The sequence below is a fragment of the Molothrus ater genome, chromosome 3 (genome assembly GCF_012460135.2).
Source record: "Molothrus ater isolate BHLD 08-10-18 breed brown headed cowbird chromosome 3, BPBGC_Mater_1.1, whole genome shotgun sequence".
NCBI classification, from domain to species: Eukaryota; Metazoa; Chordata; class Aves; order Passeriformes; family Icteridae; genus Molothrus; species Molothrus ater.
In genome coordinates, this window is record NC_050480.2 from 35,287,677 (window position 1) to 35,309,973 (window position 22,297).

At 39.9% G+C, this 22,297-nt stretch overlaps 1 protein-coding gene across 1 annotated transcript in view; it reads right to left on the bottom strand.

Moving 5' to 3' along the window:
* Positions 1-3,132: 3,132 nt before the first annotated feature.
* The window catches only part of HEATR5B (HEAT repeat containing 5B), a 55,649-nt gene continuing 36,484 nt past the window's right edge, over positions 3,133-22,297 (bottom strand). The window contains 10 exon segments of the mRNA XM_036379834.2: positions 3,133-4,086; positions 5,691-5,904; positions 8,840-8,991; positions 10,898-11,122; positions 12,946-13,215; positions 17,872-18,016; positions 18,203-18,330; positions 19,265-19,525; positions 20,155-20,392; positions 21,057-21,236. Of these exon segments, the coding sequence (XP_036235727.1) occupies positions 3,782-4,086; positions 5,691-5,904; positions 8,840-8,991; positions 10,898-11,122; positions 12,946-13,215; positions 17,872-18,016; positions 18,203-18,330; positions 19,265-19,525; positions 20,155-20,392; positions 21,057-21,236 (2,118 nt within the window). The 3' untranslated portion in view covers positions 3,133-3,781.

A 22,297-nucleotide genomic window follows, 5' to 3' on the forward strand; every position in this document is an offset into this window, starting at 1 on the left:
CCGCCGTCACCGCCTGACAGCCGCCCCCGCCCGCCGCTACGGTGGCCTGGCAGGGACAGTGTCGGGGAGCGATTCGCCCCGCCGCCCCGCGCCGCATCCTGGGAATTGTAGTTCCGCTGGGCGGCGGGGAGGATTCTTCGATCGCTGCCCTCTTCCCGCGCCGTCCGTAATCCCAGGGATGGCGTTCGGACGGCTGAGCCTCAGCGCTGGGACGTGCGGTCCGGTCGGCTGGGCGGGGGCGCCGGCGGGAGGGGCCAGGCAGGGGCAGTCCCTGCCGCGGGAGCACAGGTTAATGGTCACCTCTAGCTCCGAGCGGGATTGACACGGCTTGACCGCAGCCCACCCCAGGAACTCGGGAAGGGCAGGGGTCTCGCATCACTCCCACGTGCTCCCATCGGGCCCTGCCCTGGCAGCTCCGGCTTTTCTGCTTCCTCCCCGTTCTGAGCAGCGCTCGGCCTCTCATTGCCAAAAGCTGGAAACCCTGCCCAAGGCTACGGGGGTTTCTTGAACATCCTTTGCAATGCTGGGAAGGAGAGCGACTCTACATCTTTCAGAAAGTGCTACACTGCGCGGTCCGCGAGGAAAGGGAAAACAGGAGCCTGGGGGATTGGGGGCGGAAGATGTCGGCAGCACTGCCCTCTCCCCAGGGCACCAGGGGACGAAGCTGGGCTCCCTTCTCACGCCATGCGCGCCCTAGCAGCAGAGCCAGGCTGAAGGCAGACAAGGCGCCGCTCCATCGGGCTGTGCCGAGGGCCAGCACCGTGTAAGAGATTCTGTGTGCCACCACGGCGGTGCCATGGGGCTCCTGAGGGCGATGGCCGCGGTGGCCCCGCTTGTGCCGCTTGCGCCCTTCGCCGTGGGCCGGGCGCACCGGGCGCGGCCCCGGCGCACCGGGAGCGGCCCCGCTGCGCTCTCCAGCCGCGGTTCCTGTTTCGGTGTGGCTGCTCCGAAACCGCAGCCTCCTGCCTCGTAACCCTGCCCGCGGAGTGGGAGCTGTGGCTGCCGTAGCCGCCTGCCTCGTAACCCTGCCCGCGGAGTGGGAGCTGCGGCTGCTGGACCATCTCTGGGAAAGAGCACTAAGGAAGCTGACTTAGAGCACCAGGAGAGCAGCGGGGAACGGGGACGACAACACGGGACAGGGAGCGTGACCTGGGGGACCTCGGAAAGGAACCTGCGTAGAACAAGGCTCACGCAGAAGGGAAGGAAACAGCAGAGAGAGAGATGAAAGATGTGAAGGGGAAGCAGAGCAAACAGTTTCATTAAAAAGCACATTTAAAAGGCTATTGACAAAGAAAAAGATGAAAAGGACAGTGACAAACAACAATCAGCACTACGGCCATTTCAAGTTACTTCAGTTTTTTTAATCAAATGGAATTTGATGCCAAAATATTGTGTAAAACCACATGATAATAACTTTAGTATCAGGAGCAAGCAGAGAAGCAAACAAGGACTAAACTGGGGAAGGATGTATACAAACGAGAGTTGTGCATGTTGCAGACAGCCACACAAAATACAAAGAAAAACTTCTCCCTTCTCTATCCCTCTACATCTATCTAGTGCCGTTTTCTCTTCTGCTAACTTTTTTCTATTGTTCTACTGACTTCTTAGTTATGCTTGATTGCTACACTTCCCTCCCCCCTTCCGAATTTTCAGACATTTTGTCAACTAGAGTCTAACCAAAACTTAAAAGTGCTGAGATAAAACTTAAGGCAAACAAAACATGATTATAGACAAAATCTTTCCAAGAAGTCATTAATTCCTAGACTACCTGGTGGAGGGGAAGGAATCTAAAACAGGTTACAAACTTGTTTTCTCTTTTACTTGCAAAATGTTTGTGTTAATTTTGAACTGGAAGAGTCCTTAATACTTTCAAATGTTAAACTGGTTCAGAACCTCTAAGCAAAATAGATTTTTAATGCTGGACAGACTTATTAGAAAGGGATGTATTTAAATCAATTTAATTCCCACTACTTATAGTAAGATGAAAAAATTAGTGAAGTTACTTTCCTTCTCATGTACAGCACATTGTTTTTACTTCTGCATATATCTTTACTCCTGCAGAACAATGGAACAAGACTTGATTACTATCTTTACAAAAAAAAATTGAGATTAGAGTACGCACCACTTGCTGTGTCCTCACTTTAGTACTAAAACATTCACTGTGAAAAAAAGCATTTCTGATTTTATGTTAAATATTTTGCACACAGCCAACTTACCATAGGGCAAAAGAGCATTATCTTGACCATTTTGCATAGGTACTCAAAGGGATATTGGGTAAGGTCTTAGAGGAAAATAGAAAGCCTAGAGGGAAGTATCTATGCAAAAATAGTGATCTACAAATATTTTAAGCAGATATTAGTCATATTCAATTATATTTACTATCCCTTTGTTATATTTGAAGTTGAAGCATCTGAAATATGCAGTTTTTTACAGAGTATACAGAGAAACATCAGAGATGAAATTCAGCAGGCCTAGTAGAGACCTCTGGTTATGTTACTTCTCTCTATAAAGCAAAATGTATAGAAAGATCCCTATAAAAGCCCATAAATTCAACAGCTGTGTCAAAAAATTCATGTAAGTCAGTCTTATATACACAAGAAAATACATGGTTCCACACTTCTGCCAATAGGAAGGGTGAGGCCTGGCAGCAGACAGACACTGAGAGTCCCTGGCTGTGCATGCAAGGTGAGCACAGCACATGAGCTAAAAGCCCCAAAATCTGCACATCAGACTCACTCAGATGGGAAGGAAGCCACATGCTTTTGAAAAAAGCCTGGCAGGGGAAGGGAAAACTGGAGGAGCCTGGCTCCCACCTGTGTTCTGCCCCCTGAGTCAGTACAGTGCAAAGTGCTCCAGTACCTCAGCTTGCAAACTTGATCAAGGACTACAGGTATGATGTATCAGAAAATAAAATCTAGCAGGAAGGTTAAATACCTATGAGTCTGGACAAAGGGCAGAGCACTGACTCACCACATATTCAACCAGTTGCTGGCAGAACAGGAAGACTGCAAACACAAAACACCTTACAAGGGCCAAGATCTACACCTACAAAAATGCAGATAGAAGGCAGTTCTCTTTAAAAACTCAGTTTCCAGTGCATTCTTTAAAATTTATATTCGAAGAGATAGGGGATTAGATTCCTTGCATCCTTTATTCATTTTCAAGCATGGAAACGGACTTGAAAGAGATATACACCACATAAATAAGGACAACCCATTAAGACAGCATGCTTGATCACTCACCTTAAGAAAGGCTGAAAATTTTCAATTATTTTGTTGTGGGGTTTTGGGGTTTTTTTCATGCAAGCTGAAACAATCTACAAAGTCCCTTTCCCTATTATTTTTTTTAAATAAAAGGAAAAAATTCGTACTTCTACACTAGAAATTCCCCATGGTACAGGGTAAGTACTTCATAACAGTTTCTCCTCTTCTCTCCATCCCCACTGTGTTAGTGTGTTGGCACAATGGTGGGATAACAATCACCAGATTTCAAAAACCACTGGAGGGTTTGAGATAGCTTTTAAAAATAAATAAAACTATTTAGATACAGAATAATTTTTGGTGGATAATTTATAACAGAAATTCATAAATATGATCACAATTTCCTAAAAATCTATACAAATACAAGTAACACCACTTCCCTTGTAATGCATGGATTTCAAGTAATTACACAAAGCTCCATTAGACAGCCTTTCACACACAAATTACACGAAATTAGACATGTATGCAGGGATAATGTAATGCTTCTGACTACTTAGTGGTCCAAAAATAATAAAAGTAATTCAAAAAAAGCTAGTTTTCAGTTTAATTGTCGGGGTGGAATGTACTGTGGGTGGTGGTTGCCTAGCAGCTGCTTTTGCTTTGCTGGCCTGACTTGCTCGGACTGCAGTTTCTAGACGTGTTTTCAATTCAGGAGCAGCTCCCATTACTGTCTTGAAAGCATGGGGGTAAAGTGGACCAATGTGCATTAGGTTCTGAAGCGCAAACTCGTGAAGATCCTTGGATGCTGTAGATGCAGAAGCAAAGGCATTTTCATTCAGTAAATAGGAGATCAGAGTAGGAACGAGAAGGGCAAGCAACTGTACTCCTAAAAATGAAAGAAATAAAAAATGGAATTACCATATCAGAGAATTAAACAAAAAAAAATTATCAGCTACTACACAGGTAAGGAAGGGCAATATTGTTTTCAGAACTCACAGTAGAAACTAATCAAAAAATTATCACATTAAAACAACTGAAATGTAGATGGCTTCCTGTGTTTTGATCACTCCAATCTGTCTTACCAGGACTGGATTTAAGATTCTATTATTGTTCATTACAATTATGTTGATCCTGATGCTTATTTTGAGATGCTTTGCACCATCCAATTGCAGATCATTGATGAAAGATTTTAAGATGTAGAGTGCCTATCATATTAAAGGATTTCAAACACTTTTCAGGCAGACAGAAATGTTACTCCATTGAATTTGAGTATCCACCTCCCCAGCAAACATTAAGTGAACTGATACCAGAAAGCAAGTGTTCACAAATAAGTCAGGGAGTTATCTGCTGTTATTTATGTTGTATTGGTCTGGGAGATCCTAATCCAAAAACTAGCAAGGCAGCTATACTTCAGCTAGCATGACCTAGTAAGGCCACAGCCCAAAATGGCAAAGGGATCAAGAGGGTTGACCTTGAGAACAAAAAAGGCAGCTAAACTTAAGCAACAAGGCAAATTTTTGTACCTAGAAAGAACTCAAGTACAACTTTGAAATGTGTAACCTGGTAATTGTACATTTTAAGCTCAAAGAACTTAAAATTAATGGTAACTCATTTATCAAAATTGTTTTAGATTACCAGAGTATTAATTATTTTTCCTTATAGGTTCTGACTAATTCATACTCATGGGGTGAAATATCGCCAGCCAGCAAATCAGATGATCTGTTTTCTCATTTGTTTCAGTTACTCTCTCATTTTAATTTCACCTGTGTTTCAAACAACTGTTCCAGAAGCAGAATGAGGCTCAAGAAATTTTATATTCTATCAAAAAAGAGAAACTCCAAACAGGAGTGCATTGGGGGGAAAAAACCCACAAAAACCAACCAAAAAAAAACCCGTCCAAAAAACCCTACACAAAACCAATAGTAGTATGCTCACAAGGAATTTTTTCAGCATTTGAACTCAAATGTCAAAGACAGTGAGTCTTCAGAATGCCCATGGTTTCAGCTGAAGAATAACTAACTCAAAGAAAAATTATAAGTAATATATTCTATCTAGTAAATCTTGCTTCATCTACAATCCAGATACTCTGACCAGTATGGTTCAATTTCTTGGGCTCTTTAGCCGAAACTTGTTGAGCTGGTAGAAGGAATCTGATAAAAGTATACTAAAATAATTAAGTTAACAATGAGAAAAAGTAAATTGAAACAGCATGAAATACAAATTTCCAAACAGAATAAAATATCACTTATTACTGCAGTTCATGTTTAGATTTTTTTCCTGCAATCACCAGAAATGCAAAGGTCACAGTATATCATACTGTATATGCTATGCAAGTTCATCTATACAAAAGTTCAATCACTGGAATTACAAAAGCATGTTGCACACACAGTCCATTTGTGATTACGCCACTGAGTTCCTAACTGCAACATTTCTAATATTCAATATTCTATTTTAGCATTACTCATTTCTCTAGAAAACCTAAATACTTACTATTCTGCTCCTCACCAAGGGCAACCAACGTTTCAAGGACTTTAATTCCTTCCTGGACTGCTAAAAGCTCCAGATTGTTGTTTGGGCGGCTCCTTTCCACAGCCTTCAACTTCTCAACCATGATAGGGGCCAGTGAATGAATATATGGAGTGGACAGGGCACGATTGGTGTGTTGGAACACAGAAAGCAGAAGCTGGTAACACTTGGCTTGAACCTAATCAAATCAAGATAAATACAATTGTCCTCAAAGTTATTTGTTAATTCAGTGAATATAATAAACTCTGTTATCTCTGATTAAATAAATAAAAAGACTACTAAATGGGAAGGAAACGTACTAAGTAAGAGGAAAGAAGCAACACAGCCCAGCTAATAAAGCAGTATTAGTCCAGTGTTCAATAAAAGGAAGGACAATTAGAAAGAACATGCAGGTACTAAGTAGCAGTAACGATATAAATCCTGAGAAAATAAAGACATGGTTAATTTCAGACAAGTCAGTCACACCAGTTCACAGTGAACTGCATCTTTAGGTCTCAGAACTCCCAGCTCTAACAGTAGCTTAATCTTCAAAATCGTGATATGCTATTCCAATTCTAGAAAGGCAACACTGCCCATAAAAATGACTCAGAACAAAGTGGTCTTATTGTTCTAATACAAGCCAAGGCTGTAGCCAAAACTGCCAGGCCTTTCCATCCTTGCTTCTCATTCTCCATTTTGTGCTGGTAGTAGCCTAGGACTATATGAGCTGATCACAGAATGCCCTCCTTGTCATTATCTATTTTATTTTTTATCCTCCTCCCTCTCTGTGGAAAGCAGAGATTATTAAAGCCAAGGTTTGGGAAAATGACCCACTGATGATCTTGTTCAGATGAATTTATGAATACATTTTTTGGGGCATGCAAAGATCTTCCTCCAAAATCCACCACAAATAACCCAGCATTTTTGAAAAGGTGAAGCCTCACAACAAATGTGAGGATAAAACAGGGCACGTGTTTTCTAACTGCACTCAAGTCCAAACAGGATGAGTTATTGAGCACACGCTGAACAGAAATGTTCTAGAGGAAGTATTACTGAACAAAATGATCTGTGAGGAGATCCAGGGATTAGTGGAAACACAGATATATAAATAAAAATATTGAATAAAAGTCATAGATTATAAAAACTACTGGTAATAAAATATGGGTTATGAGCTCATATTACTGTTAATTCAATAGAATACAGCTGCAGGTTTTCTATACAATTCAATATTTAAGGTCTGAAATAATAACAGAGCATTTGTATGCTTTGTAACAGAGCTCCACAGAAGAACATTTTTCCTTAATGCCTTACTCACCATCATCTTTGACCTTTTCAACAAATTTTACCTCTATCTTTCCATATTGTTACAAATAATTCTCTTCCTTTTCTGATTTTCTTTAAACTTCATTCCTTATTAGCTGTTAAAGATGATTAGATTAACCTTTGAAATAAGGAGTAAAAGTATTTTCTTAAATGCAACCATATTTCAAAAGAGTTTTATGACTGCATCTGACAGCAGAATTTCATCCAAGTTTTTTTCCTTTGAACTGTGTAATATAAAACTTTGGACCATTGTGCATTCACGGAAGTCTACAAAAACTCCTGAAAGGTAAAATCAGAGCTTCTTCAAAGCATAAGAGTCACACTCTCATGTAAAACTTGCCCAACAGCGTTGAAACACTTGGATCTCTCAACTGAGTTATCTTGTTGGAACAAAAGGGAATTGAGCTCACCAGACTTCTGGTTATTACTATACATGATATTTGACCTTTTCATGTGGTAATAGTTTCAAAAATACTCCTGTATTTCTTTTAAGGCATCAGTAGTTTCTTTGGAAGAGTCTTCTCCTTAATCAGTTCAATGCACTTAGTACAATCACGATCATGCTTTTATTACAAACAGGTGTCTCGTCCCTGACTGCAACAAGGAATATTTTACATTTAAAAAGCCAGAATGAACACACAAGTATTACAGAGTATTTGCTCTGCACACTGGTGAGAAGAGAGTGGACACCACCTGGCTGCTCTCCAAACTTGCTCTGTGTGTTACAAAAATAGTGGTAAGTTCCAGCTGACGGGCAGCTTTCCAGCAGGGTAGTGGGTGACCACGTACTTCTCTCTTACTGTTCCTGTGTTTATACAGAGCTCAGAGGCAGGACGACATTAAAGTTTCACTTAATACAACTGACATTTCCATTCGCACAATAAAATTCTAAGCAGCTTTCTATCCAGAGTCAGGCTTCAGAATCAACTGAATTTTATGTTCATGCTGGAGAACACCTGCCCTGCTATGGAGAATTATCAGTCCAAACAGGATTTTAAATGCCTCACTGTGACCCCAAACACATCCACATTTTTTGCATGTTTTTCTTCTCAGGAATCCCTGCAGTGTTTGCTAGTGGAAACATCACAGATTTTTCTCCTTAGCTCCCACCTGCAGATTTGTATACCCACTCAAACTGATATATACATGGCTGGAAAAGTTAAGCTTAACTACCCATACAGTGCATTAGCCTGCTTGAACTAAGTCAGTCTACAACTTTTTTAACTTTCCTCCTCAATGACAGAGTAATTCAGAAGGCATTTCACAAACTCAAGCCAAAGGGCAGAAGTGAAATTATGATGCAAATGAATCATGATATATAGACATTCTGATGGTGCCCACAAAATTATATTTTTGCTCCCAAACTGAGCTTTGTATGAACACACAAAATAAGCACAGGTTTTGCAAAAACAAATATAAAATTGATCAGAAATGTGGTTGTAATTTTATTTATGGAAAAATGGTTTAGTTTGTATTATAAAAGATCAACACTAACGTTAAAATGTCACCCCTCTCTGGTAACCAACCTTTTCATCTGATAGAACTTCATATATCAGAGACTGGTTTTGCCTTTTAAAAAGCTGAAGTCAAGAACCTGGCACAAGGCCATGAACACTTTATCTAGAAGCACTAAGTTTGGGTTATTTTGCTCATGAGTTTCAATAATGCATTGTTGAAAATTCTAGTTATCCTGACAGCAGTACTTGTCCCTGAAGTAAAGGCATCACAAAACATTCAGGAAATGTGTTAAATATATCACGATTAGTTTCTGCTGGCTGCATGTCATTTACATTCCTATAACATGATCTTACCCAAGGATCAGAAGAATTCAATGCACTTCTAAATCTGTTCATACATCCATTTTGTAAAGACTGCACTCCAATTATTTCAGTGCTTGCTGACAAGAGGAAGAGAGCAATAGCTGTAAGTATGCTTACTTCATCAAGAATAGGTTTAGAGGCCTCTGAAAAACAAAAGCAAACATGCTGTTAGCTTATTCCAAAAAGGCTTTAGCATTTATTTAGTAAAATCCAGTGAACACAGATAAAACTCAGAAAGAGGAAATATATGTACTTGAAATTATTCACAACTGCATATGCATTTACTTATTACAGTATCATTGTTGACTGTGACTGACAAAAATTTGAGCAACTCTATTCTAACAGTTGTTTTAATAAAGTAAGTCAATCTTTCTGAAACTTAAGTATCAAGGAAAACATCATCACCCACTTTCCCAGACCAAGTCATGCTTTTTGTTTTCAGTGTGTAAACAAGAGGAAAAAAGATATTTTTAGATCTTTTCCCCATTAAAGGTCTACTTCACTTTTTAAAAGTATTAAATTCAGCTGATACAGCAGAGTGAGAAATAGATATCCAGCATGGCAACAACTTCTACTTAACATGAGGTTTCACAGAACAGACTAGTAGATCTGACAGCCAATTGTCACCAACAGGAACAGTCCTACTTTAACCTTTCCTGTCTTTCAAATAGCCTATATTTGCCTTTGTCACCATTTTTTTTTCCTTGCATAAGTTCTGTCTTCACAGATCTCATTAATGAATTCACAACAGGAACAAAAATATGTATATATAGCTATTATAATACATATTAAAAGCACTGCTCTGCTGGTCTGGTTGGCCACATTGGTTCTGCTCTCCCCTGAGAGGCACAAAAAAACAGCATATATAAAGTCAGCAAAAAAGAAAAACAGCATGACTGCCCTTTACAGATATCAGCTAGTCACTTAACTGGCTTAGCTATAATGTAAAACCTCACTTCAAAAAACTACTCCAAGCATTTTAAGTGACAAATTTTCTTACATTATTTAAATTATTTTAAATTTACATTGTTTGAATTTTATTGAATGATGAGGTTTGAAATTGAATGTAGTGGACCTTGCTTAGATTTTTGCATCTGTGATCGATCGCACTTCACAGAAGATTAGAAAAGAAAACATACACTCTTGCAAGGAACCTAGAAAAATTCCTGACGCCTGCAAAAAGATCTCCAGCCAGTGATGTTTCTGGAAAGAGGGCCTGTGAGATCTCTACAGTAACTAAAGGCTGGAAAACAAGAGCTGATGTGACAAATCAAATTAGAAGTTTGGCTTGGTTAACACAAACCTAGTGATCCTCCCCCTTTGGACATCTCTGAATCATTTGCAATTACCTCCTCATTCCCCATCTCTCACATGAGTGACTCCATTCAAGCCTCTCTTCACTCTCTACAAATGGCTCCTTGGCAATGCAACGGGATGTTTTTCTCGCTGACTACCACTATGCAAATGGCAAATCTTTGTGTCTCTTTTGCTAACTAGGCAGCTAAGACTGTACATCTTTTTTACTTTTTGAAGGGCAAGGCAAAGCATGTATGTGAACCATAAGAGGTGATCTGCAGTTCTCTGAAGAGACAGTAACCATTGTGCTGGTGAGTAACAGGGATTGTTTTGGCCAGGATTTCTTTCTCACCAAAGAAAGCTTTCAACAGTGTTGTGAGTATCCTAGTCCAGTATGAACCTTTCCACAATTATCTGTGGCTGTCTTCCCACTCGTTCTCTTTAACACTGACTGTCATTAAGACTAAATGACTTGATGCCAGATGCATTGCAAAAGGGAAAACTTCTAACTGCAGGTTATGCTCAACACTGCCAAAGACAGACCAAAGACAAATCTGAAGTGAGAATTCCTAAGATGTCACTATTTTATTAAAGCCAATGTTGTGCTTTTCAACAATAAAACCTGTTAAGCAACTGAGAAGTTCTGCTCATTCAGGTCTTACATTAACTTATAGGCAGATATCATACTTGACTTTTCACTACAGAAAATCCATTTTTCTTGAATTTTAACTCCTGCACTGGGAAACCACTTACCAGGCTGAGAGTCTTCCAAGATAGATGCCAGAGTGCTGCGGATAAGACCTGTCCATTGTTTCTGAGTTTCATCAGTCCTGACTGTTGGAAGAGTAACAATAGTTTTTATCCCTTGAAGAGCAGCAGGGACTGGAGGTGGGACCTGATTATCTGCTGACTTTACTGCTGTTTCTTTCAACACCTTTGTTATAAGAAATAGGATGGTGGGTAAGATTGTCATACACCCTAAAAAAAAGGGGAAAAAAAGAGATAAAATAGAATTTTTAAAGTGTGGTAGATAAGCTCTTTGTCTTTCCCAATATGGATGTGTATGGTTGGAGACAAAGGAGATGAGATAAAGTGCAATTCAGGTAACAAGTGATATGTGTCATTCACCATTTTATTACCAAATTCATTCATCAGTGCTACTGAAGTGTACCATAACACAAATCATACAAGCCAACAACTGAAATGCTGCTGTCAGTTCAGGAATGATGATTTAGCTATTAAAGCTTTGTCCCACATGGCATGTGATACAAGGTATGTCATCCAGGTTGCTAAGTACCTTAGAGAAGGATCTACATATCACTAGGGTCTTACAAACAGCAAAAATAAGAGGTCTGGAAAGAAGTATGCAAACTAAGTTACTGCACTTCCTGAGTAAGGTGGTGTGCCCCACCTTACCAGAAGCAAAGAAAGGAAGCTGTTTGGGAGTCTCAAATCATGGACAAAGGCTGTAGCAGTTTCAATTACACATGCAGACAGACTTTAAGCCCCTACAGGACTGATAGAAGAGTGCTGTTGGGTTTAGGCATGCAAAATCAATCTACAGATCACTTCAGTCAGTCAAGCCTCGTTCCATATCTCTTCTATGCTTCATTTCCCCACATCTGTGGAAACACAAATCCTGCCATTTTCCTACTTCTGGGAATGCTGTGAGGATAAACACATGAAGTAAAACAATTATGACAGGAAGGGACTGCTCTTTAAACTAAGAGTCATTTCTGAGCTACTTGCAGTGGCCACTTGCCAAATGCTGGGAGTAACACCCTCACTCCAGACAACACAGAAGTAAAAGTAATACTGTTACTCTTTTTGCCCACCCTCTTTCCCATCACCTTCTCAGAAAAAAAAAAACAGAAAAACAAACATCGGGCATTAAATAAAAACAGGACATGACTCCAACTCAAAATCTGTTGTTCCTTAAAAAAGTGCAAGGCACAAATTCACAAATTTCTGTTTGAAGACAAGCCATATTGTCTTTTGAGCATAACTTTGTCCAAATATGTTATTTGCAGAGCACCTTATTAGGGAACTAACTTTAAAATGTCTCATCTGTAAGAGTGGGTGAAACTTCCCAAAGATTCTTGAGACAACAGTCAAGCAATTTGCTCTCCAAAAAGCAAAAGTCAAAGAGCACAGCTTCCCATGTAATTGTGATTTTACCCATGAACTTCACTCAGTGCAATTATCCCAGCTTCCAGCTTACACACATCCTTTGTGACAGTCTTCCTGGGCAGAAGAAAGCTCCATTTAGTTTATAATCACACTGGGAATGACTGACAGCCAACGGCTGCAAGGCCAAGTGTACCACAGATGAATTGTGCTGGTTTTCCCCCCTGTAGGATTGTCTTTTCATACAGCTGCTGCTTTTCATGAACTTTTCATGAATTTAATTATCTCCAAAATGTCCTGTTTCTTTAACAATATGATTAAAAATTGCCCAAAAGGTTTCAAAAGCATGAAAAAGGCGGGGGGGGGGGGGGGGGGAACCAACAATGAAATCAAATTGGTACAGGGGCTTAAAATCTAAGTGTGTTATTGAAACTCCTACAGCCTTTGTCCACAGAGCTAATTTCCTCAGCAAATATGCAGCACACATGCAAACTTAAAATCAAATTCAAATTTCCTTTATGCTAGTCACTGGAAAAGCCTGAATTTTCATTTAGTTAATTACCTAAATATTATTAATGCTATGAATTAAAGCATTCATAGCAATGTATTTACTTTTTTTTTAGCATCATATCCTCACTGTGCAAGCACTCACACATACCCTGTGAGTGTCCTACCTGCTGGAGAACACAGGGAAGGCAGGTCAGAGAGAATATTAACGGTGGCAGCCACAAGACGAGCGCTTTCCTCAGAGAGGTGGGATTTGGCAGCAACGTGACTTGGAGAATCCGACACTTTTGAACTCAGGTGGGGCATGTGTCGTACGAGGATGAACATCAGCAACTCCATGGCTGCAAACACTAGAGATTTTCCAGGCACAAGACCACCACTCTCACCTCCCTCTCCTAAAGCAAGAGGATTTTCTTTTTCTTCATTATCATCTTCATCTGAAAAAGGAAAGAAATGTCTGAGACAGTTAAGATGCCACTCCAAAAATTACATGACACACTCTTCACAAAGAAGTTAAGAATCAAGAAGAAAAAGTTGCTTTACAGTAAGATAGGACAAACATAGCTTATGTCAGACTAAATGTTTTATTTAGAATGACTTAAAAGGGTTTAAAATGCCTTAGAAGTACTGTCATTGCAACAATACTTAATAAAAATCATTCTGGAACTAGAAAACGAATGTAGTCTTGCACAAAATAAAACTACAGCTACCATCAAAAAAGAGACTTTTTGAGCTGAATACACTCAGCTAGACATAGACATAGAATCCTACAGTGCTTTTCTGTTCTCTTATTTCATAATCAATTTAGGCTAGAATAAGATTTTGTCAGGGTGGAACATTTAATTAATAGCTATTAAATTAAAAAAAAAAATGTCCTGGCTGTTTATTTGTCATTGGTTGCTGTTAGTTATATGATCAATTTTAAGAGAAGCAAGATAATACAGCAACCAATGACAAATAAACAGCCAGGACATTTTTTTTTTAATTTAATAGCTATTAATTAAATGTTCCACCCTGACAAAATCTTATTCTAGCCTAAATTGATTATGAAATAAGAGAACAGAAAAGCACTGTAGGATTCTATGTCTATGTCTAGCTGAGTGTATTCAGCTCAAAAAGTCTCTTTTTTGATGGTAGCTTGGCCAGCTGCAGTCTTTCCTTCTCCCATTAAACAGCAACAGAGATTCAGTAAGGCAAAGCTGGCCTGAACTACCCCTATAGAGCTCCTATGAATTTAAATGATTGCTACTGTTATCACATTCATCAATCTGAAAAAAGCAGCTTACTGGGCTGACAGTAAACAATTCCATTAATTCATATGAAGGAACAGAGCCTGCATTTTCAGTTGTGCTGGTTCCTCAAGTTCCAGCAAAATTTTCTCCGTGTTTTTACATGGAAAACGGGCAAAAGCTATCAGTTGGGGGGTTTTTCCTATCAACAGTACATTGTGCCAGATTAGGATAGTAATTTTCCTTAATAAGAGAATATTCTCTGGGGTTTACTTCACTTCTTTCAGGTAACAGAAAATCTGGCAGACCTATTCAACTGAAACACGCATCAATGAACTATTTCCCAGGTTGCCTCTTGGAAACTAATTTACCTAGCAAAGATGGAAACAGTGTATCTGAGATTTTTTTTCTAAAAATGGTAAAGGCATGATTAAACAGGGAGCCTCTCTCTTAAAAGGAAGAGGTCACTAGAAGTACCTCAGAAAGTAGCTTTCAGACTGCTGAGTATCTCCAAGCATAGAGATACCACATCCCTGGGCACCTGCTCTTCTGCTTCACCACTCCCACAGTGACCAATTTTTTCCTAGTATCCCATCTGGATTTCCACTGCTGTACTTTGTGTACATTGCCTCTTGTCCTTCCACCACATGCCTTTCAGAAGACTCTGGATTGTCTTTAAATCCCCTCTAAGAAGGGGGTTTGCTATTATATCCCACATTAACCCTCTCTTCTGCAGACTAAGTGAGTTCAGCTCTCTCAGCTTCTCCTCACAGGTCACACACTTCACTTCCCTAAGCAGCTTAGTGGACTTCCATTGAACTTCCTTCATGTTTGCCAACAGCTGTCTTGCTCAGAATGAGGAGGAAGGGCAAAGAAAACTAGACACTGCTCCAGATGCATTTTCTTGGTTATGGTTATATCCCTAATCCACTGGTCATGCTTTTCTAACACAGCCCAATAACAGAGGCATCAGCATTGCACAGGTTTCACACCAGAGATTGACACATACAACTCCTCCTCTGGCAAATCTGCTATCCAATCTGTCAGCCCACCAGCCTATACCAATGCACATCCCATCCCAAATGCAGGATTTTGCATGTCTTTGCTGAACTTCAGCAGGTTCTCAGACCTGCAGTTCAAAATTCCCCTTAAAGGCAGCACCACCCTCTAGCACACCCACCACCTGCCCAGTTTGGTATCATCCACAAATATGCTGAGGGTACATTCTCTCCTATCTGTCCTGTGTGCTTCACAGTAGCAGATCCAATACTGATCTCTAAAGAACACCAGTTGCAACCAGCTTCCAGTTAGACTTGAATCACTAAACTCCATTCAAGCACAGCAGTCCAACAAATTATTCTCCTACTTTTCAGTCACATCACTCAACTTGACAATGATATTGTAGAGTACTGGGTCAAAAGCCTTGCAGAAGTCTGAGTAAACAATATTCACCTCTCCACTTTCAAAGGCACTTATTTCATCACAGAGGGTGATGAGGCATTAATTGCCCTCAGTAAGTCTGTGCTATTTCAAATCACATTCTTCTACTTCATGTACTAAGAAGTGGTTTCAAAAGAAATTTACTCAAAAACCTTTCAACAAGTACAGCAGGCTTACTGGCAAGTTCACTCAAACCCCACCTCATGTCTTACTCAAAGTTACTCACAGCATTTCATTTTTGCCATTCATTGAAAAGCTTTCTTGAGCACCACAGCTTTACAAAGATGACTGCAACATCCTCAGCATGTCATCAGCCCTCCCTCAGATGCATCACATCTAGTTCCAGGGTATGGCTGGCTTTTTTGTGAGCAGTCCCTAACTGGATGCTCACCTGCTGTAGCTAGCACTGCTCTCCCTAGGCTTGCTCATTAGACACAGACACGGGAGGGGTAAGCAAGAAGATAACAGTGCCTTAGTTTTTCCTCTAGTGTGTTTTCTCATTAGATCACCCAATCCATTCAGCAGCAGGTCCAAATTTCCTCTGCTGACAATCTATCTATAAAAGTTGCTCTTGTCACACTGGACATTCATCATCAATCTCAGCTCCACCTAAACTGTGCTTTCCCAATTCCACTCCTCCATACCCAGGAAGACTTCAGTAGTCTTCTTTGGCAGCTTGCCTCCACTTCCAATATCCAAGCACTTCCACGTCACATTTGAGCTCAGTCAGAAGTTCCTGTTCAGCCAAGTCAGCGTCCTGCCACAATCATTGTGAATGAGCTTTATTTTGTCACCAAAGACGAACAATCCCTCATTCCTTTGACCTTCAGGAAAGTTTACCACAAGATTTCATCTACAAGATCTCATCTACAAGCTCCCTGAACAAGCCAAAGTCTGCCAAGTCAAGCCAAAGCTTTTGCTCCACTATTCATTTTCTTTCTTTCCCTTGAAATTATGACCTCCACTATCACACAGCTGGTACAGCCAGGACTACCATTAACCTTTGTAACCATTTCTTCTGTATAAGTGCGGAGCAAATCCACTGAGCCCCACCCTCATTTGGACTGTCCAGCATCTGGACTGAAGAAGTCTGTGCTTCATACACTTCTGAGCTGTTAGCCTCCAGCAGTGTCACCTGGCTGGATGGTAAAAGCCTTTCATGAGACTCCCATAGCCTGACTGGAATGCTTTTTTGGGTTGGTTTAACATGGCTTCATTCACCTTCCCTTCTTGATTAGGCAGCCTGTGGCTCCTGACTGGTATCACACTTCACTTCCTTTCAGTGTTATCAGTTCTGATCTGTCAAAGTAGGACAGCTGGCTTCTTTCCTCTTGCCAGATCTCCTCAGTGTTCTCCAACTGGGTATCTGGAGATCGAGCCTTTTGTTGCTGGAAGTCACAGTACTGCAGCCACCATCTCCATGCAAGCATCATCCTCCAGGGCCATATTCCAGCATAGTCTATGGCTGTCTCTCCTGAGAAACATGGGACTTCAGCTCCTGCACCTGCAGGACCTCTGAAGAACGTTTCATTCTTTCATTTACCTTTCCTGACACCACAGAGTCTGCTCACCTTCACAAGCATTTCCTTCATGCCTCACAGGTGAGACCAATGTCACTTCCAGCTATGGCTGCACAGACAAGCCTCTGGAGCACAGGCACGTTAGCATTTTCACCTGAATTTCAAACTGGTCATTAGACCTCTGATGTAGAAGAGGTGATTGTCCCTCAGTCAGCAGACTGCTGTTGTATGCCACTGCCACCATTATGCTGACTCCAGCAGTCCTGTACAGTCTTGAGCAGCACTTCTGGGCAGCATGAGCATGCCTTTCCATGCCAACTGCCTTGCTCCTGTTGCACAATCCTGTTCCCAGAGATCCTGGTAGCTGACACGCCCTGAGTGCCCTCAATAAGTGAAGTAAGAACCCAGGTGCAAGTCTGCTCCATTTCCTGGCAAGATCTCCTGGGCAGGCAACTTTCCATACTGGTTTCAGGAGCAGTTCACTCACCTCATGGATGTCAGTTGTGCCAGGGACACATGACAATACCCTGTACTGGTGGCTAAATCATTAAACTTCAGAAAAAAGGTAAATGAAGTGCTAAGGAGGCAGTCAGTAGAGAAACATTAAGGAAACTGAACAAGGTATTAATAAGGGGTGTGCTGGGTATACCTTGCACCACTCATACTCCAGAAAAATTAATGAAAATCATGACATGAAATGAGAATGATAAGAGGAAGAAAAAATGAAGATTACAAGAGTTAAGAAGTCAGCAGGTAATTATGAACACAATCAAAATTATCTCTAGAATACACAGCATTTTCCTCCTCAGTGTAACAATCCTCCAATGCAACCGAGTTCCTTTCCCAACAAGAAAACCTGTTGCTTATTTACTCTGCAAAACAAGCCATGTTTACAGAATCTTACTTAGAGTGTTCCTTTTTTCCTGCAAATAATCTTGAGCTGCTCTTACTATCTGCTGGACAACTCCTGTAACCAGCAGCTGGACTGAAGGAGGATCCCAGGTCAGGAGGAGTCGGTGAAGCACACTCAAGAGTTCAACACCAAGGAGCTGCAGTGAAACAAAATACATAAAAAAACATTCATTAGGACTAAACAATTCCTAATTGTTATGTCACTTGCTTATGATGAACAAATACTTTTCTCACACAAAAAATAATTACAGCTCTTGTAATCATCATTGATGAAAGTCCAAGACCTGGAAAAAGCTGATTGTTACAACATGCTCATACATTACCTGATCCTCTGCAATATGGATCCTGGCACAAGGGGAGTCCAATAAAGTATGCAGTGCTTGTAAGCAAGATGTAACATGCTCTACGGGCTCTTCAGGTCTTGGGGAACACAGAAACTGTATACTAACACCTGAAAAGAGCAATAGTTAAAAAAGAATGTTCATACCATCATAAAATCAAGTTTTTGTTTGAATTCTTTTGTAAGTATAGCAGGTTCTTAAATACTTTAGAAAGACAGCTGTTTTTCTCAATTCTTCTTCCTTTCAATTAAAGAGAGTCTATGCAAAAGAATTGTATTCACTTCTTCTGCATCATGTCTTCCCCAAAATTTGGCAGGATAAATAATGCACAGTGACAACAAGAAATTTAAGATTACTGAACAGAAATCCATACTTTGTTCTAAGATCTGTAAGTCAGAGATATGAATCCTTCAGTTGTAAATTGAGTTTCATTTTCTTGAACTCCTTTAAGTGTAAAGACAAACTAAATTAAGCTCCAAAAATCATGCAATATTCATCTTCTACATATGGCACTTAATTCCAGATTTAAATATCTGTATCTCAGCAAACTTCTAGCACTCCTCAGAATAAGAGATTACATCCACCTCTTAAAGCTGTTAGGTAACAACAAAGGGAAACAGTGAATGCTACTCAAAGATGAAAAACTGATGCAAAAGCTACTCCATGTGACTTGCTAAATATCACTCTCGACTAAGCAGTGTTTTATAGGGGTGTGTATTTCAATTAAACTCACAGTTTTTGCATCTTTGAAGCATAACATTTTGTATCACCTGCATTATACTACAGTGTAGAACAGTTCCTACTCATTTTAGTCAATTACATAAATCACAATAATCACACTGACAAATATTCTGTCAAAGCTACAAAGAACACAGAAGGCAGAGAGATAAGAGGGAGGACGAGACAGAGATTTTCAAAACTTTACTGTCCAGACATGTAACAAATTTTAAAATTCACAGATTTCAAGCAAAGTATCTTTTCTCATTTTCATAGTGTTTCATGCCAAAACATGCTGCTACTGAATGCTAAACTTGTAACTCTTACCCAAAATTAAGTGCATTCGATCTTTGTTTATTTCTGGCAAAGATTTAGTGGTAGGTGGAGTCCCAGGTGTCTGGTTCAGCATAATGGATGTAGCACGTTTCTGGGAACTGGGCATTGCTGCAGCAGTCTCTTCTGTTGACTCTGACACATTAAATCCTGTACTGTTCAGCCAAAGTGCCACTGCATGTAGTATGGGAGCCCAGGAGTTTCGGTAATGCAGTCTAGCTGTGTCAATTGTTTCTGGAGTGTAAAATGCTCCTCCTGTTAAATTAACAAAGCAAAGGTAAATTCTAAGATTCTCTGCAAGTAACAGATAACAAGCATGCACTCAGAATTTATTAGTATATTTATTATGTGTGTGCTTGATCACAAACATAATCAGGTATAACGCTTGTTAGTGGCAGTACACTCCAACTCTCCTTCTCTAGTAGCAATATTAGTACCTCTCATGAGAAAGTGCACTGGCCTCAATAAAGCAGTAAGAAGAGAGCAAGAAAGGCAGGCACAGTCACCAGATCTTGCAGCATTTTTCATATAGAGCATTCACTCTTAATCTGTAAAACAATGTCTGCTCTAATCTCAGGGATCATGTTTTTCATACAACCAAAATCTTTTTGCATTTGATACCAAAGTATTAGAGGTGAAGAAGTACTCTTTCTTCCACAAAGACAAAGTTTTAATGATCTCAATGATTTGAATAAAGAGTATATTCATTTCAAATTGAAGGAAAGAAGATTCAAAGTTAGAAAATACTGTTATTACATGCTCAGGTAGGAATTTATCACTTGCATAAAAAACATGCATACTAATTAATTTACAGAATAATTCTGAATGTCCAGCTACAGTTTCTTTCTCTTTTGCAGAACACAACAAGAAATTCAAGTGCATACCATCTGGTGGAAGCTGGGTAGCAAACTCAGCTGGTAGAGTTAAAAGAGCGTAATCTTTCAGCGCAGCCAACCAGAGCCGGCTCAGTGCCGGCAGTTCAGGCTGTACAAGCGTTATCAAACTGTCTGGTGGCAACTCATCCACGGTACCAAAATCATCCTCATCCTCCTCTGCGCTCTTTGAAACACGCTTGGGTTTGGTTTCTGCTTCTTTCTTAATTTTCATGGCAACGACATACACCTAGAAGTAAAACATGTCAAAGTATGTGCTGTGAGATTCTAAAAAGAAGGGAAAGCAGCAGCCTTTCCCATGTGAATGTAACTGATTCCACACAGATAAAATTCATCAGAAAATTACTGGAAAAAAGAGATTTTTCAATAAAACTCCATTTTATTTAAGTCCTTTCTTTTATTTCTACCAGTATATATATAATGCTTAGGTTCATAAATGGGACTTTCCGAAAACAATCTGGCCACATGCTCTCTTCCTAAAAATGTAATAAACACTTGACAGTGTTAACTAACTAGCTGCTTGGCTAGTTAACTAACTGCAATATTTTCCCAGAATATATTTTAAGGTTGTTTTGATTTTACGGTTTTTTGGTTTCTTGTTTGTGGGGTTCTTTTTTCAATTTTAAGAGCAGTAAGATGGGAAGAAATTCAAAATCTGATATGGTGTGAGTGCGTATTTTTACCCAGAAAAGTGCAACACAACAAAGAACAACCAAGCCTCAATGTAAATATGGCTCAACAGAAGGGCAGAGAAAGATACTGAGTTTAAAACATCCCAGAGTAGAATTGAAAAAAGTTAGGAGAAAGGCATGTACAGGCAGTATGAGGTATGAGGCTGCTATTACACTGTAAAATGTTTCCAAACTTTGGCAGATTTGATGGTCATGGCTTACCTCAGCCCATGCTTTGAGAACAGCCAGTTTTTCCATAGTAGTTGCACTCTCTCGGTAAAGCTGGCTAGAAGATCCCTTTCCTGCTTGCACTTTATCCAGGGAAGAGACAAGAAGGTTGTGAACTCGGCGAAGATCATTCAGGTCACTTACAACCCCACTTCCTATCCAAGCGCTACATACCTAGACAACAAAGTTTAGAATCACTCTAAACTAGCAAAACAACCCAACAACCTTAAAAATGAAAAAAAAAAAAAAATAGTAAGAAAACCAAACCAAAAACAACCACCAGGAAAACTTAGCCACTGTCATCCTGCTTAAGACAAATAAATCAGGTTTTCCTTTTTTTTTTCTCCCCAGCCATGACAACAGAATTGCTCAGGTGAGTGGCTGCAAGGGCTATATTTGCAATGCATATTACAAGAGAACTTAAGAGACATGGAAAATATTTTTTAAATTTTTCAATCCTCCATAAATATGTTATAATGATTTTTTTATTCTCTTCCCAAGTGTCTGGTCAAATCATTCAGGTAATGAATCACTGCATTCTCTGTGAAGAATATATTGGGCAACAATCAACAACAGTATACCTTAAAACCCCTCAACATCCCAAATCAATATATAAGGCTCCATACTAGTGGGAAGTTTTCAAATTATTTACGTCAAGAAAACACCTAGAAATTATTTGAAAGACTGAGCTATGATTTGGAACCCACAGTTCTATACCTAGAACAATCTGTCCACAATGGTGGACAGACAGTTGGGTGCCTCTCAACTTTTCATTTGAGTTAAATGGATCCAAACAGGTACTTAAAATAACAAACATCACACAGACTGGCTGCTCCTGACTATTGCTATACACTGGCATTCATCCTCTGAAAGACATTCATGCCAGACATAATGCAGGCAATAGAAGCAGCTTGTGCAGCTGCTTTTCTACAAAGAGAAAAAGGGACAAATTCTTTAAGAAGAGTTGCTCTTACTCTGGAGATTATTCTACAAGGATGAGGATCAGAAGCAAAAAAACTCACAGAACTCAAGCAGTTCAGGTTTTACAAACTTTTTTACAAGCCATTTTTGACCTATCTCAAATTTATTTACTTTGCTTTTAAAGAACCAGTTACATGAAATCCTTTGGGGAAGGAACTCTCTCATGTTCTGGAATGATGGACATATTTAAAAAAAAAACAACTTAAACACAAACACTAGAAGTGTCCCAAACAGGTACAGAACAAAGCTGTTGA